The sequence below is a fragment of the Rhinopithecus bieti genome, unplaced genomic scaffold (genome assembly GCF_001698545.2).
Source record: "Rhinopithecus bieti isolate Rb0 unplaced genomic scaffold, ASM169854v2 scaffold_35166, whole genome shotgun sequence".
Classification (NCBI taxonomy): Eukaryota; Metazoa; Chordata; class Mammalia; order Primates; family Cercopithecidae; genus Rhinopithecus; species Rhinopithecus bieti.
In genome coordinates this window covers 922102-938043 of record NW_016815254.1, presented here as the reverse complement: position 1 = coordinate 938043, position 15942 = coordinate 922102, and the positions used below count along the sequence as shown (strand labels likewise).

General features: G+C 40.1%; 1 protein-coding gene across 1 annotated transcript in view; it reads right to left on the bottom strand.

Moving 5' to 3' along the window:
• The window catches only part of LOC108515878 (putative uncharacterized protein encoded by LINC00467 homolog), a 68285-nt gene that overhangs the window by 19013 nt on the left and 33330 nt on the right, over window positions 1–15942 (bottom strand). Inside the window, exon 5 of the mRNA XM_017853061.1 lies at window positions 6698–6797. Coding sequence (XP_017708550.1) covers window positions 6732–6797 — 66 coding nt within the window. The 3' untranslated portion in view covers window positions 6698–6731. The remainder of the gene's footprint in view (window positions 1–6697; window positions 6798–15942) is intronic.

The following is a 15942-nucleotide window of genomic DNA, read 5'->3' as shown; positions in this document are numbered from 1 at the left end:
CCTTCTAGGCCGGGTGCAGTGGCTCACATCATTAATCCCAGCAATGTGGAGGACTAAGGAAGGCAGATCGCTTGAGCCCAGGAGTTTGAGACCAGCCTAGGCAACATGATGAAACCTTGTCTCTACAAATAAATACAAAAATTAGCTGGGTGTGGTGGCAAATGCCTGTTAACAGTACGAGCTACGAGAGGCTGAGGTGGGATGACAGCTTGAACCCAGGAGGTTGAGATTGCAGTGTGCTGTGATTGTGCCACTGCACTCCAGCCTGGGTGACAGAGTGAGACCATCTCAAAAAAGAAAAAAAAAAAAAAAAAGAAGAAAAGTTCCCTCTGCCTATATGCAACCAGTCCCCACTTTGACACCTCACAGACTCAAGCACAGGTCATCACTGGGCTCCACAGATTTGTCCATCCTAAAAGTTTCATACAAATGGAATCAAACAATAGTAGCCTTTTGTGTCTGACTTCTTTCACTTCATATGATGTTTTTAAGATTAATCCATCTGTAGCATGTATCAGTAGCCTATCTTTTATTGCTGAATAATATTCCATTACATGTATATACCATATTGTGGTTATCTACTCACCAGCTGATAGACATCTGAACTGTCTCCAGTTTTTGCCTATTGCATATAATGCTGCTATGAACACTCACAATAAGTCTTTGTGTAGATACATGTTTTGGAGGTATAGGGGTGGATATGTAGAAATAAAACTGCTGGGTGCAACAGCAGGTATATTTTTAACTTTTTAAGAAATGGCCAAATTGTTTTTCAAAGTGACTGTATCATTTCATATTCCCATGAGCAATGTATGAGGGTTCTGATTCTTCCTCACCCTCACCAACGCTTGGTATTGGCAATCTTTTTAATTTTATTATTGTAGTGGGTGTGTAGTGACATCTCATTGTGGTTTTAATTTGCATTTCCCTAAAGGCTAATGCTATGAAGTATCTTTTCATGTATACATAAGCCATTGTAGAAAGAAAACTGTTCTTTAGTTAAAATATAATAAATACTCATTTAAAATGTTTTTTATCCCATTTAAAACCTGGATTGTACTATCAAATTATAAGAGTTCTTTATATACTCAGATAAAAGTCCTCTATTACATACATGATTTGCAAATATTTTTCCCAGTCTATGACTTATCTTTTAATTCCACTAATGGTGCCTTTTAAAGAGAATTTTTTCTGTTTTGATGAAGTTCAATTTATTAATTTTGTTCTCTTATGGATCATGTTGTCATATGCGAGAAATACCTATCTAACCCAAAGTCACAAACATTTCCTCCTTGCCATTTTCTAGAAACTTTATTTATTTCTTATATGTAAGTCTATGATCCATTTAGAGTTAAATTTTGCACATGGCATGAAATAAGGATATATATATTTTTTGCATATGGATGTATAATTGTCCCAGCATCATTTGTTGAAAAAATTATCATTTCCCTCATTGAATTACCTTGACATTTTTGTCAAAACTGGGGATTACAGGCATGTGCCACCACACCCAGCTAATTTTTGTGTTTTTAGTAGAGATAGGGTTTTACCATGTTGGTCAGGCTGGTCTCGAATTCCTGGCCTCAAGCAATCCACCTGCCTTGGCCTCCCAAAATGCTGGGATTACAGGAGTGAGCTACCATGCCCAGCCATCTTCTCTTTATTTTTTTAGAGACATTGTCTCATTCTGTTGCCTAATCCTTCTCAAATGCTGCTGGATTCTGTTACCTAGTATTTCATTAGGGAATTTTGTATACATATTCATGAAGAATACTGGTCTGCAATTTTCTTTCCTTGTGACGTGTTCACCTGGTTTTGATATCTGAGTAATATTGGTCTCAAAAAATGTGTTACAAATTGTTTCCTTTTTATTTCCCAAAAAAACAAACTGTAGGATTGGTAATCCCTCTTCCTTAAATGAAGCCATCTAGGCCTGGGTTTTCCCTTTTGAGAAGATTTCTAATTACCAATTCATTTTAGTCACATTATTTTTCTTCATTTATTATTGTCCTATTGATATTTTCTCTTTCTTCTTGAGTCAGTTTTGTTAATTTGCATCTTTCTAGTAATTTGGCCATTTAAGTTGTCTAATTTGTTGGCATAAAGTTATTCATAATAATCCCTTATAATACTTTTAACTTCTGTAGAGTTGGTAATGATATCCTATCTTTTATTCCTAATTTTGGTATTTGTGTCTTTTCTCTATATTTTTTCCTTGATCAGAATAGCTAACGGTTAAAGAACAATTTTATTGTTTCAAAGAATCAACTTTAGTTTTACTGATTTTCTCTATTGTTTTTCTGTTTTCTATTTCACTGATGTTTGGCTCTGATCTTTATCATTTCCTTCTTTTTTTTTTTTTTAAGAAATGGAAGTCTTCAAATTTCCATCAACAACAGACTGGATAAAGAAAACATGGTACATTTACACCATGGAACAGTATGCAGCCATAACTAGGTACAAAATCATGTCCTTTGTAGGGACACTGATGGGAGCTGGAAGCCATTATCCTCAGCAAACTAACACAGGAACAGAAAACCAAACACCACACCTTCTCACTTATAAGTGGGAGCTGAACAATGAGAACACATGGACACAGGGAAGGGACAACACACACTGGGGCCTGTTGTGGGGGTGGGGGAGAGAGAGCATCAGGATAAACAGCTAATGCATGTGGGGCTTAATACCTAGGTGATGGCCTGATAGGTGCAGCAAACCACCATGGCACATGTTTACTTATGTAACAAACTTGCATGTACTGCACATGTATCCTGGAACTTTAATAAAAATAAATTTTAAAAAAGATAAAGAAGAAAAAATGTTTATGTATAATACAAAATTCAGTTTAAAAGTTTGACTATATTATGTACTCGTGAGGAAATCTGTGTCTTTAGTTCACTGTTATTTACAGTTATTTACAGGATCTAGATTACTGCCTGTTACTTGGCAGATGCTTAATAAATGTTTGTCAAACGGATTTTTTAAACACAACGTTTTTTCCCTCAAAATCCAAATACAAACATGGTGGTGGGGGGGGATCTATCTTAAATAAAAGCAAGAAATTAATCATAAAAAAAGAAATGGGGGTCTTGCTCTGCCACCTAAGTGGAGTACAGTGGTGCAATCCTGACTCACTGCAGCCTCAAACACCTAGGCTCAAGTGATCCTTCTGCCCCAGCCTCTCAAGACTACAGGCACACACCACAACACCTGGCTAATTTTTTTTTTTCTTTTTGTGAGATGAGATCTCACTCTGTCATCCAGGCTGGAGTGTAATAGCACGACCAAGGCTCACTGCAGCCTTGACTTCCTGGGCTCAGGTGATTCTCCCACCTCAGCCTCCCTAGTAGCTGGGACTACTGGTACATACCACCACACCTGGCTAATTTTTTTGTATTTTTTGTAGAGATATGGTTTTACCATGTTGCCTAGGCTGATCTTGAACTCTCGGGCTCAAGCAATCCACCCACCTCGGCCTCCCAAAGTGCTGGGACTACAAGCATGAGCCACTGCACTTGGCCATTCAAAAAATTTTTTTTTTGTAGAGACAGGGCCTCACTATGTTGCCCAGGCTGGTCTTGAACTCCTGGCCTCAAGTGATCCTCCTGTCTTAGCTTATCAAAGTGCTGGGGATTACAGGCTTGAGCTACCAAGCCTGGTCATCATTTCTTTCTATCTGCTTGATTTGGATTATTTGCTTTTTTTGTTTCAGTTTCTTTAGGTAAAAACTTAGGTTGTTTTTCTTTTCTAAATAGGCATTTAAAACTGTTAAGTTTCCCTTTCAGCACTGCTTTAACCGCATTGTACATATTTCAAAATATTTTCTATTTTCCCTTGTGATTTCATCTTTAACCCATGGGTTATTTAGTAGTGTGTTTTAAAATTTCCAAATATTTTGATATCGACTACCTTTATTTCTATTGTTGACTTCTAATTCTACTGTGATTAGAGAACATACTTTGAATGATTTCAATCCTTTTACATTTATGGAGAATGTTTTACATGCATTTGCAAAGAATATATATTCTGCTGCTGTGGGTGAAGTGTTTTATAGGTACTTTTTATGTCAAGTTAGTTGACAGTGTTGTTCAAGTTTGTATCCTTACTGATCATCTTTCTACATTTTCTATCAATTATTGAAAGTAGGGTATTGAACTCTCCAACAGTTGTTGAATTGCCTATTTCTCCTTTCAATTTTGTAAGTCTTTACTTACGTGTTTTGAGGCTCTGTTATCAGCAACATTAGTTTCCTAGAATTGTCCTAACAAATTACCAACACTAGGTAGCTTAAAACAATAGAAGTTTATTGTCTTATGTTTCTGGAAACTGTAAGTCCAAAATCAGGGTGTCCACAGGGTCATGTTCCCCCCTTTGAAGGTTCTAAGGAAGAATTCTTCCTTGCCTCTTCTCATGGCCCCAGCAGTACTTAGTTGTGGCAGCACAACTCCAATCTCTGCCTCCACAGTCAGATCACTGCCTTCCCTGTGACTTTCTGTGTGTCCTCTCCTCCTCTTATAAGGTCACCAGTCATTGCATTTAGGTCCCTCACCCCAGTCAAATATGATCTTATCTTAACTAATAACATCTGCAAAGATCCTATTTCCAAATAAGGTTACATTCTGAGGTTCTGGGTGAACATGAATTTCAGGAAAGATATTGTTCAATCCACTGCAGTGTGAATACATTTATACTGACATTTATATCTTTCTGACAGATTGACCCTCTTATCACATGAAATGTTCCTCTTTGTCACTAGTAATATATCTTGAAATCTATTTATCTGTGTTTTATTAGCTTTATAAAACCAACAAAAAAAGCATTATATATCCTTCCAAGTTCTGGGAGAGATTATTATATATGGTATGAGACTCACCCATGCTACCTATAATATATAATAATACATATAATAATCTTGTTTAAGAAAGAAATTACAAAAGTTTTCTTGTTTCTTTTTTTTTTTTTTTTTTTTTTACTTCTTGAGTTAGTCTTCGCAATTTAGAGGTAATATAGGGTAGTATTAACATTTCTCAATAGGAGTTCTAGTAACATTTTTTTTTTTCTTTTTTGAGAGGGAATCTCCCTCTGTTGCCCAGGCTGCAGGGCAGTGGCACCATCTCGGCTCACTGCAACCTCCGCCTCCCAGGACTGAGCAATTCTCCTACCTCAGCCTCTGAGTAGCTGGGACTACAGGGTACACCAACAGGTCCAGCTAATTTTAGTATTTTTAGTACAGATGGGGTTTCACCATGTTGGCCAGGTTGGTCTCAAACTCCTGACCTCAAGTGATCCACCCACCTCAGCTTTTTTTTTTTTTTTTTTTTTTTGGAGATAGCGTCTTGCTGTAGCACCCTGGCTGGAGTGTAGTGGTGCCATCTCATCTCACTGCAACCTCCGCCTCCCAGGTTCAAGCATCGAGCAATCCTCCTGCCTCAGCCTCCTGAGTAGCTGGGACTAAAGGTGTGCACCACCACACCTGGCTAATTGTTGTATTTTCTGTAGAGACGGGGCCTCACTATATTGCTCAGGCTTTTTTTTTTTTTTTTTTTTTTTTTTAAATAGAGACAGGGTTTTACTATGTTACCTAGGCTGGTCTTAAACTTCTGGCCTCAAGCAATCTTCCCTGCCTCAGCCTCTCAAAGTGCTAGGACTAACAGGCATGAGCCACTCTGCCCAGCCTGGGTCAGTTCTTTATTTTTTAGGACCATCACTCATACTATAGGACACTTAATATTTTGAACCTCTATCCACTAAATGTCAGTAACTCTCCTTAGTCTTTATAACAACCAGATTCATACCCGTGAGGGTGGGGGAGTCATTCAAGAACCAATGACATAGTTAAGACAGTAACTGCTTGGGCTTAAATACAAGCTCTGATACTAATTTTGTTAAATATTTTTCTATTGAATTTTGTTGTTGTGATTAGCTGATACATATAAAATTCTTAGAATAGTACCTAGAACAGAGCAAGTGCGTGATAAATATTAGCAAGTATTATTCCACAAATTCTGTCATCTTAACAAGTTTTTATATGGCAGGACAGTATTTTGAAATATTGACTTATTTTCTTGTATGAATTCACTTTTCCTTGCCCTTTCCTTCCATACTCCCTTTAATCGGCTAGATAGCTATGAGCTCGCTGCTATAGGGGAGAGAGAAACCAGATTTAAAGACATAAAAATGATGTATTCATAAACTTTATTTCTAAAACTGTAAGCCTTTATGGGAATAGAGAAAGTTCCACACATACATAAAATATTTGGGAGAAACATAACTAAAAAGAACTGGGCTTTCTTATCTCCCCATTAATTTTTTTTTAATTATTTTTTTCTCCCCGTTATAACAAGCCTAGAAAGAAATTTCCCCAGACTGAGGAAGAAGACAATATGGTGGGAAAGGGATAAGAGTACAGAAACTGACAGATCCTTAAAAAGTGAATTCTATGCCCTGATTCATGGAGTAGCAAAGAAGCAGTAAAAGTCCATACAAACATGAGGGCTCTAAGTCAGGGAGATGAGGAGGGTTAAATCCTGAACCTTGGGTAAATAATATGATACCAGAGAAGAAATGACTGGGAGGTAAGACTATGCTGACCTGGCTTTAAGAAGTAGCCTTGCATTTCATACGTAAGCATAGCAGTGAAGGCGTAGAATTATGTATATGCCCCTACATGTAATGTGGAATAAAAGAGAGAACATACCTGAAGGTACCAGACAAACAGGAATGACAACATCTTAGTGGCAAATGGTGTAGACCAGTGACTGAGGACCAGAAAGGACGATGGACATCTCAGAAGACACCTGCATGAACAGGCAACATTGAGGACTAGGTGAATATGAGTACCTTCTCCCTATCCTTGTCTTAGTAACACAGAGATCACCCCCACTTCATAATCAGACTCGAAGTATGAAACTCCAAACTGACTGAGATCAGGTTTCTACCCCCTCCAATGAACGGAGACTTTGAAAAGAAAGTAAGATAGCCGGGCACGGTGGCTCATGCCTTTAATCCCACTTTGGGAGGCTGAGGCAGGTGGATCACAAGGTCAGGAATTCGAGACCAGCCTGGCCAACATGGTGAAACCCTGTCTCTACTAAAAATACAAAAATTAGCCAGGTGCAGTGGTGGGCGCCTATAATCCCAGCTACTCGGGAGGCTGAGGCAGGTGAATTGTTTGAACCCGGGAGGCGGAATTTGCAGTGAGCCGGGATCGCGCCGCTGCACTCTAGTCTGGGTGACAGAGTGAGACTCCATCTCAAAAAAAAAAAAACAAAAAATAAAAAATAAAAAGATGATTCATATAAAATTAGAGTAACATTTCTTGTATAATTTTGTGGACACAGATCTACCCATATGCACAGAGTTGTTCATATAATTGTAAGTTTTTAAAGCTATGTATCTGTTGACATAGCCCCTTTTACTTTTGTTCGTATCTCCTTTATTTGTTTATTTTATTAGATTTTAAAGATTTAATCAGTTTGTTGGGATTTTGAAAACTCAATTATTAGATGTATAGTCTACTCTTCCTGTCTCTTAAAAGTCACTAAGGTTTTTATCTTTGTTATTTCCTTTATTCTGCTTTCCTTTGAGTTGTATTTCAGTTGTTTCTTTCTAGTTTATTGATTTGATAAATTCTGTTTTCCTAACTGGACCATGAATGATACAGATGGTAAATTCATTTTACAGCTTAAATGAGCAAATACAATTTTTATAACATGTATGGCATGATATGGCATGTATATATAGCAGAAACTTGATAGTTATCAGAGTTAAAATTTATCTTCAGGACTATTAAACAAATTCTTGGTAGTAAATACTAAGAACACTTCTTCCATTACTTGGCAAACATTCAAAGAAGTACTTTAGTTATGATTAGAAGAAATAGAGCAAATACGCACTTAAATAAGATCTTTGTCCACCAACCTAAGGTTTTTTCTTACTTGTACTACTGAATTCCCTGAAATGTAAATATTATTTGGCCCTTTCTCCTTTATCCGACTGAGGATGGTAATGACTAACTACTTTAAATTCTCAAAATACTTTGTGGCAAAAAGACTATTTCCTGTCAAGTATTCCTGTTAAATATCATTACGCATTATGTCCTATACTTTCTTTTCATTATAACAAATCCAAAGTATATTTGGATTTTTAATTTTAATTTCTATATTATCCTAAAATAAAGCTTAGATATTACCAATGGAATATTGTAAAAGAAGTAAAGTAAAAACGAAAAGTTTATCTTACAAGCAAGAGGGAAAATACACTGTAAGTCTTACAGAATAAGTACCTTATCCAGGTGTCTCATGGTCTAGATGAAGAAATAAAGGCCTAGATAGGATAACTAGCTCAAGATTAAAGGTCAAAAACAGAAGCTGGTCAAAAAACTGGATTCCTTTTTTTGTTTTGAGATGGAGTCTCACTCTGGCACCCAGGCTGGAGTGCAGTGGCACGATCTTGGCTCACTGCAACCTCCGCCTGCCAGGTTCAAGCAATTCTCCTGCCTCAGCCTCCCGAGTAGCTAGGACTACAGGTTCACACCACTATGCCTGGCTTTTTTTTTTTTTCTTTTGTATTTTTAGTAGATGTGGGGTTTCACCATGCTGGCCAGGCTGGTCTCAAACTCCTGACTTCGTGATCCGCCCACCTCAGCCTCCCAAAGTGCTGGGATTACAGGTGTGAACCACCGCGCCCGGCTCCGAAAAACTGGATTCTTTTATTTTATTTTATTTTATTTTTTTGAGACGGAGTTTCGCTCTGTCACCCAGGCTGGAGTGCAGTGGCCGGATCTCAGCTCACTGCAAGCTCCGCCTCCCGGGTTTACGCCATTCTCCTGCCTCAGGCTCCCAAGTAGCTGGGACTACAGGCGCCCGCCACCTCGCCCGGCTAGTTTTTTGTATTTTTTAGTAGAGACGGGGTTTCGCCATGTTAGACAGGATGGTCTCGATTTCCTGACCTCGTGATCCGCCCGTCTCGGCCTCCCAAAGTGCTGGGATTACAGGCTTGAGCCACTGCGCCCGGCCCCCGAAAAACTGGATTCTTATATTCAAAAGCACTCTTTTGTTCTGCTCTGTTATTACCTTTTACACTGATTATACAAGGGTCTCATGGAACAAAAAATATAAAATTTGCTGAGAGATTGGGCTCGTTTGGTGCGGTGGCTCCCGCCTGTAATTCCAGCACTTTGGGAGGCTGAGGCAGGCGGATAACTTGAGGTCAGGAATTTGAGATCAGCCTGGCCAACATGGCGAAACCCGGTCTCTATTAAAAATACAAAGAAATTAGCTAGGCGTGGTGGTACACACCTATAATCCCAGCTATAATCCCCAGGAGGATTATACACACCTATAATCCCCAGGAGGCTGGGGAAAGAGAATTGTTTGAACCCGGGAAGCAAAGGGAGGTTGCAGTCAGCTGAAATTGCACCACTGCACTCCAGCCTGGGCGACAGAGCAAGACTCTGTCTAGAAAAAAAGAAAAAATGCCCCCAGAAATCTGACCGTAAAACAACTAGTGCTACAATAAACATCAATTAAACAATGCCTGTTTTAAAAACTCAAAGAACAGAAGAAAGGAAAGAAAATAAAGAGAAGAGCAGAACTTGAGGAAATAGCAGAAGAGACAATGGACAAAATCAATGAAGCTAAAAAATGGTTCTTAAAAAGACCTAGAAAAGACATACAATCTCTAGCATGATTAAGAAGAAAGAAAGAAGGCAAAAAACAAATATTAGGAACAAAAAGGAAGACGTAATTATATACCCAGCAAGGATTTAAAAGAAAATAAGTGTATGTTATGAGCAATGTAGTGGCAAAAAAAAAAAAAAAAAATCCCACAAAACAATGGAAGGAAAACTTAGGTAAAACTGATTAACTCCCAGAAATATATAATTTAACCAAAACGAAATGAGAAAAAATTAAATATTTGAATAGTCTTATAGTCATTCCAATCCGATAAATACTCTTGAAAGAACAGAGAGAAAGGATCATATAATCTTTTATCCCCCCACAGGTTATTGGAGAACAGGTGGTGTTTGGCTACATGAGTAAGTTCTTTAGCAGTGATTTGTGAGATTTTGGTGCAACCATTACCCAAGCAATATACACTGCACCCAATTTGTAGTTTTATCTGTCACCCCTTCCCATCCTTTGTCCCTAAGTCCCCAAAGTCCATTGTGTCATTCTTATGTCTTTATATTCTCATAGCTTAGCTCCCACTTAAGGACCATTTAATCTTGATACCAAAACCATATAAGATTTTCAAGAGAAAGACAAACTACAGGTTCTTCTTATGAAAAAAATCTGAAAACAAAATACTAGCAATCCAAACCCAGTAATGCGTTAAAAAAGATAATATATCATAATTATGTTGTTTATCCCAGTAAAGCAACATTAAAAAATTAATAAACACAATTCGCCATAAAAAAACTAAAAGAACAAAACTTTATGACCAAGAGATATCAAAAATTAATAAAATTCAATGGCTATTTATTTTTTAAAACTTTTTTTTTTAAGACAAAGTCTTGTTTTGTCACCCAGCCTGGAGTGTAGTGGCATGATCTCAGCTCACTTAGCCTCAATCTCTTGGGCTCAGGTGATCCTCCCACCTCAGCCTCCTGAGATTACAGATGGGCACCACCATGCCCAACTGATTTTTAATTTTTTTTTGTAAGGACAGGATCTCACTGTGTTGCCCAGGCTGGTTTTGAACTCCTGGGCTGAAGGATCCTCCTCCTTCAGCCTCCCAAGGTGCTGGGATTACAGGTGTGAGCTACTGTGCCCAGCAAAAATTCTTATCAAAACAGGAATAGAAGAGAACTTTAAAACATCTCAATAAATGGTATCTACAGAAAGCATCCTTCTTAATGATAATATTTCAGAAGCATTTCCTTTAAAATAGGCAATCATTCCCACTATTACTGTTTCTACTGTACTAGATATCCTTTTAATAATTCAAAAGCAGTATAAAGATTAGAAAGATGCCATTATTAAACAATACTATGACTGTCTACCTAAGAAAACCCCAAGGAATATGCAAATTATTAGAGATAACAAGATATTTAAACACATGGCTGAATATAAAATCAATTTACAAAGCTATTAAATTTCCAATAGCAAGCAACCGATGGTTAGAAAATATTACTTATAATAGCAACAACAAAAAAGATACTCAAGGCGGGGTGCAGTGGCTCATGCCTGTAATCCCAACACTTTGGGAGACCGAGGCAGGTGGATCACTTGAGGTCAGGAGTTCAAGACCAGTCTGGCCAACACGGTGAAACCCTGTCGCTACTAAAAATACAAAAATTAGCCGGGCATTGTGGCATGTGCCTGTAATCACAGCTACTCAAGAGGCTGAGGCAGAAGAACTGCGTGAACCCAGGAGGCGGAGGTTGCAGCGAGCCGAGATGGCACCACTGCACTCCAGCCTGGGCGAAAGAGCCAGACTCTGTCTCAAAAAAAAAAAAAAAAAAAAGAAAGAAAGAAAGAAAGAAAGAAAGAAAAGAAAAGATACTCAAGAATAAATATAATTAACAAAAGATGTGCAATGATTATATTGATAAAATTATGAAATTTTATTGAAGGATATTAAAGAATACTAAAACAAATGAAATATGATTTTTTTACACAGTTATAAAAGAATTCACTGTTGTAAAGATGTAAATTCTACCATGAATAATCTACAGTTTAAATTTGATTATGTTCAAAATCCCAGCAGGTTTTTTCATAGAATTTAACAAGCTGCTTCTAAAATTTATGTGGAAGAGGAAAGAGAAAAAATGGCCAACAAGATACCAAATGCTTAGGCAAACTCCCAACCATGTATCAAGATTTTTATAAAACCAGAATAATTAAGACTGTGTGGCTATATGACTGTGTACAGATAGTCATATAAACGAATCAAACAGACTAGAGAGCACAGAAACAGACTCCAGTATTGGTGGTGAAAATTGGTGTGGTTAGTTTTCTATTGTTGCTGTAACAAATCACCACAACCCCGACCCCCTGCCCCCACTCCCACAACACATATACACACAAATTTCTCTTGCAGCTCTGAAGGTCAGCAGTCCAAACAAGGCCTTTATGGGGCTAAAATCAAGGTGTCAGCAGGGCTGGGTTCCTTCTGGATACTATAGGGAAGAATCTGTTTCTTACCTTTTCCCACTTCTAGAGGCTGCTTGCTTTCCTTGGCTCATGGCTTAGTCACTCTAATCTCTGCTTCCTTCATGATATCTCTTACTTTGATTCCCTACCTCCTGCTTTCCCCTAGAAAGACCCTTATGATTACACTGTGCCCACCTGGAAAACTCTAGATACTCTCCTATTTCAAGATCCTTAATTACATCTTCAATGTACCCTTTGCTGTATAAGGTAACATAGTCACAGGTTCTGGAAATTAGATGTGAACATGTTTGGAGGGGGCATTAGTCTGCCTACTACAGTGCGCACACCTTACAATTTAGCATTCTATTCTTAGACATATAATCTAGAGAAACTTACACAAAAACACGAGGAGAAATGTACAACATATTCATGGTAGTACTGTTTGCAATAGGAAAAAAAATTAGAAGGACTCAGGGAGCAAGATGGCCGAATCAAACTGAAGAATTATCCACACAAAAAAAGCACCTTCATAAGAAACAAAAATGATGTGAATGTGATTTTAAAACAACAGTACTTGGTTTTAATTTCATATCATAGAATGAGACATTGAAGAGGGTAAGAGAGACAGTCTTGAAGTGCTGATGCCACTCCTCCTTCATCCCCACTGGCAATGGCCATTTGGCATGGAGAGACAATATATGCACTTGTGGGAGGCAGAGTGCAGCGACTGTGGGACTTTGCTCTGGAACACAGTGCTTCCATGTCACAGCAGAAAGCAACATTGGGTAGAACTCACCTTGGTGTTTAGACAAGCTCTAGCCAGAGGCAGATTACTCATCCCAGGGTCAGAACCTGAGTTACAGCAAGCCCTGCCACACAGGCTAAAGTACTCTGGGGTCATAAACTTCAAAGGCAGTTTAGGCCACAAGGACTGCAAGTCCTGGTGCTGTCCTGGGTTCGGAGTCAGTGGACGTGTGGGACATGCAACGAAGTGACATACCAGCTGTGGCAGCCAAGGGAATGCTTGTACCACCCCTCCCCCAACCCTAGGTATGGCAGCTTGCAGCTCCAGGAGAGACTCCTTCCCTCACTTGAGGAGAAGAGAGAGAAGAGTAAAGATAATTTTGTCTCGCAACTTGGATACAAGCTCAACCACAGTAGCACAGGGGACCAATCAAGAGTTCCGAGGCCTCCATTACAGGCCCTAGCTCCCAGATAACATTCCTAGACATGCCCTGGGCCAGAAGGGAACCTGCTGCCTTAAAGTGAAGGACCCAGTCCTGGCAGAACTAATCGCCTACTAACAAAAGAGTCCTTGGGCCCTGAATAATCAGCTGTGATGCCCAAGCAGTACTCGCTATAGGCCTTAGGTGAGACCTAGAGATGTGCTGGCTTCAGGTGTGACCTGGCACATTATCCAGTTGTGGTGGCTATAGGGAGAGATGCCAGCTTAAGAAACGGAGAGGGAGGAGTAAAGGGGACTCTGTCTTGGAGCTTCAGGTACCACCTTGGCCAAAGTGCGGTAGAGTACCAGGTGGGCTCTTGGGGTCCCCAATTCCAGGCGTTGGCTCTTGGATGGCATTTCTGGACCTGCCCTGGGCCACAGGGGGAGCCTACTGCCCTGAGGGGAGAATCTCAGGCCGGGAAGCATTCACTACAAGATGACTGAAGAGCCGTTGGCCCTTGAGTGAACATCAGTGGTGGCCAGAAGTACATGCTGTAGGCCTGGGACGATGATGGCCATGGGAAGAGACTCTTTTGCTTGTGAAAAGGGGAGGGAAAAGTGAAAAGTCTTGTGGCTTAGGTGCCAGTTCAGCTGCAGTAGAATAGAGTACCAGGTAGATACCTCAGGTTTCCAACTCCAGGTCCTAGCTCCTGGATGGCATCTCTGGACCTGGTGGGGCTGAGGGAACTTACCACCCCAAAGGAAAGGACATAAGCTTGGCTGGCTTTGCCACCTGCTGATTGTAGAGCCCTAAGGCCTTGAGCAAACATAGGCAGCAGCCAGACAGTAGATACCATGGGCTTTGGGCAAGACCCAGCGCTGTGCTGGCTTCAGGTCTGACCCAACACAGTCCCAATGCTGGTAACCACAGGGATGCTTGTGTCACCCCAGCTCCAGGCAGCTCAGCAGAGAGAGAGAGAGACTGTGTTTGCTTAGGAGAAAGCAAGAGAAGAGAACAAGTGTATCTTCATGGTAATGCAGATAATTCTTCTGGCTCTTATGTAAGACCACCATGGTGGTCTATGTTATTGGGCTTGGGGTGTCCCCTAATGAAGATATAGCTGCAATGATTAAAAAATTAGATTGCCATACCGAAGTCCCTTTGAATTCCTGGAAAGCCTTCCCAAGAAGGATGGGTACAAACAAGCCCAGACTGCAAAGACTACAGTAAATACTTAACTCTTCAGTGTCCAATCACCCAGGAACATCCACAAGTATCAAGATCACCCAGGAAAACACGACCTCACCAAACAAGCTGAATAAAGCACCAGGGACCAATCCTGGAGAAAGACAGAGTTATCTGAACTTTTAGACAATTCAAAATAGCTATGTTGAGGAAACTTAATGAAACTCAAGATAATACAGAGAAAGAATTCAGAATCCTATCAGATAAATTTAACAAGAGATTGAAATAATTTAAAAGAATCAAGAAGAAATTCTGGACTTGCAGTCCTTGTGGCCTAAACTGCCTTTGAAGTTTATGACCCCAGAGTACTTTAGCCTGTGTGGCAGGGCTTGCTGTAACTCAGGTTCTGACCCTGGGATGAGTAATCTGCCTCTGGCTAGAGCTTGTCTAAACACCAAGGTGAGTTCTACCCAATGTTGCTTTCTGCTGTGACATGGAAGCACTGTGTTCCAGAGCAAAGTCCCACAGTCGCTGCACTCTGCCTCCCACAAGTGCATATATTGTCTCTCCATGCCAAATGGCCATTGCCAGTGCAATGCAACAGACATACTAAAGAATGCATTCGAGTCTCTTACCAGCACAATTGATAAAGCAGAAGAAATAATTAGTGAGCTTAAAAACAGGCTACTTGAAACACACAGAGCAGACAAAAGAAAAAGGAATAATAAAAAAGAAAGAAATATATCTACAAGATCTAGAAAACAGCTTCAAAGAGAAAATCTAAGAGTTACTAGCCTTGAAGAGGAGGTAGAGAGCTGGGTGTGGTGGCTCACGCCTGTAATCCCAGCAGTTTGGGAGGCCGAGGTGGATGGATCACCTGAGGTCAGGAGTTTGAGACCAGCTTGACCAACATGGAGAAACTCCATCTCTACTAAAAATACAAAATTGGCCAGGCATGGTGGCGCATGCCTGTAATTCCAGCTACTCAGGAGGCTGAGGCAGGAGAACTGCTTGAACCCTGGAGGTGGAGGTTGCAGTGAGCCAAGATCGCGCCATTGCACTCCAGCCTAGGCAACATGAGCGAAACTCTGTCTAAAAAAAAAAAAAAAAAAAAAGAGAGAGAGAGGCGGTAGAGAGATATGGTGTAGAAAGTTTATTCAGGCCAGGTGCAGCGGCTCACACCTGTAATGCCAGCACTTTGGGAAGCCGAAGTGGGTGGATCACCAGGTCAGGAGATTGAGGCCATCTAGCCAACATGGTGAAACCCCGCCTCTATTAAAAATACAAAAATGAGCTGGGTATGGTGGCATGTGCCTGTAATCCCACCTAGTTGGGTGAGGCATGAGAACTGCTTGAACCCAGGAGGCGGTGGTTGCAGCGAGCCAAGATTGTGCCACTGCACTGGCAACAGAGAAAGACTCCACCAAAAGGAAGGAAGGAAGGAAGGAAGGAAGGAAGGAAGGAAGGAAGGAAGGAAGGGAGGGAGGGAGGGA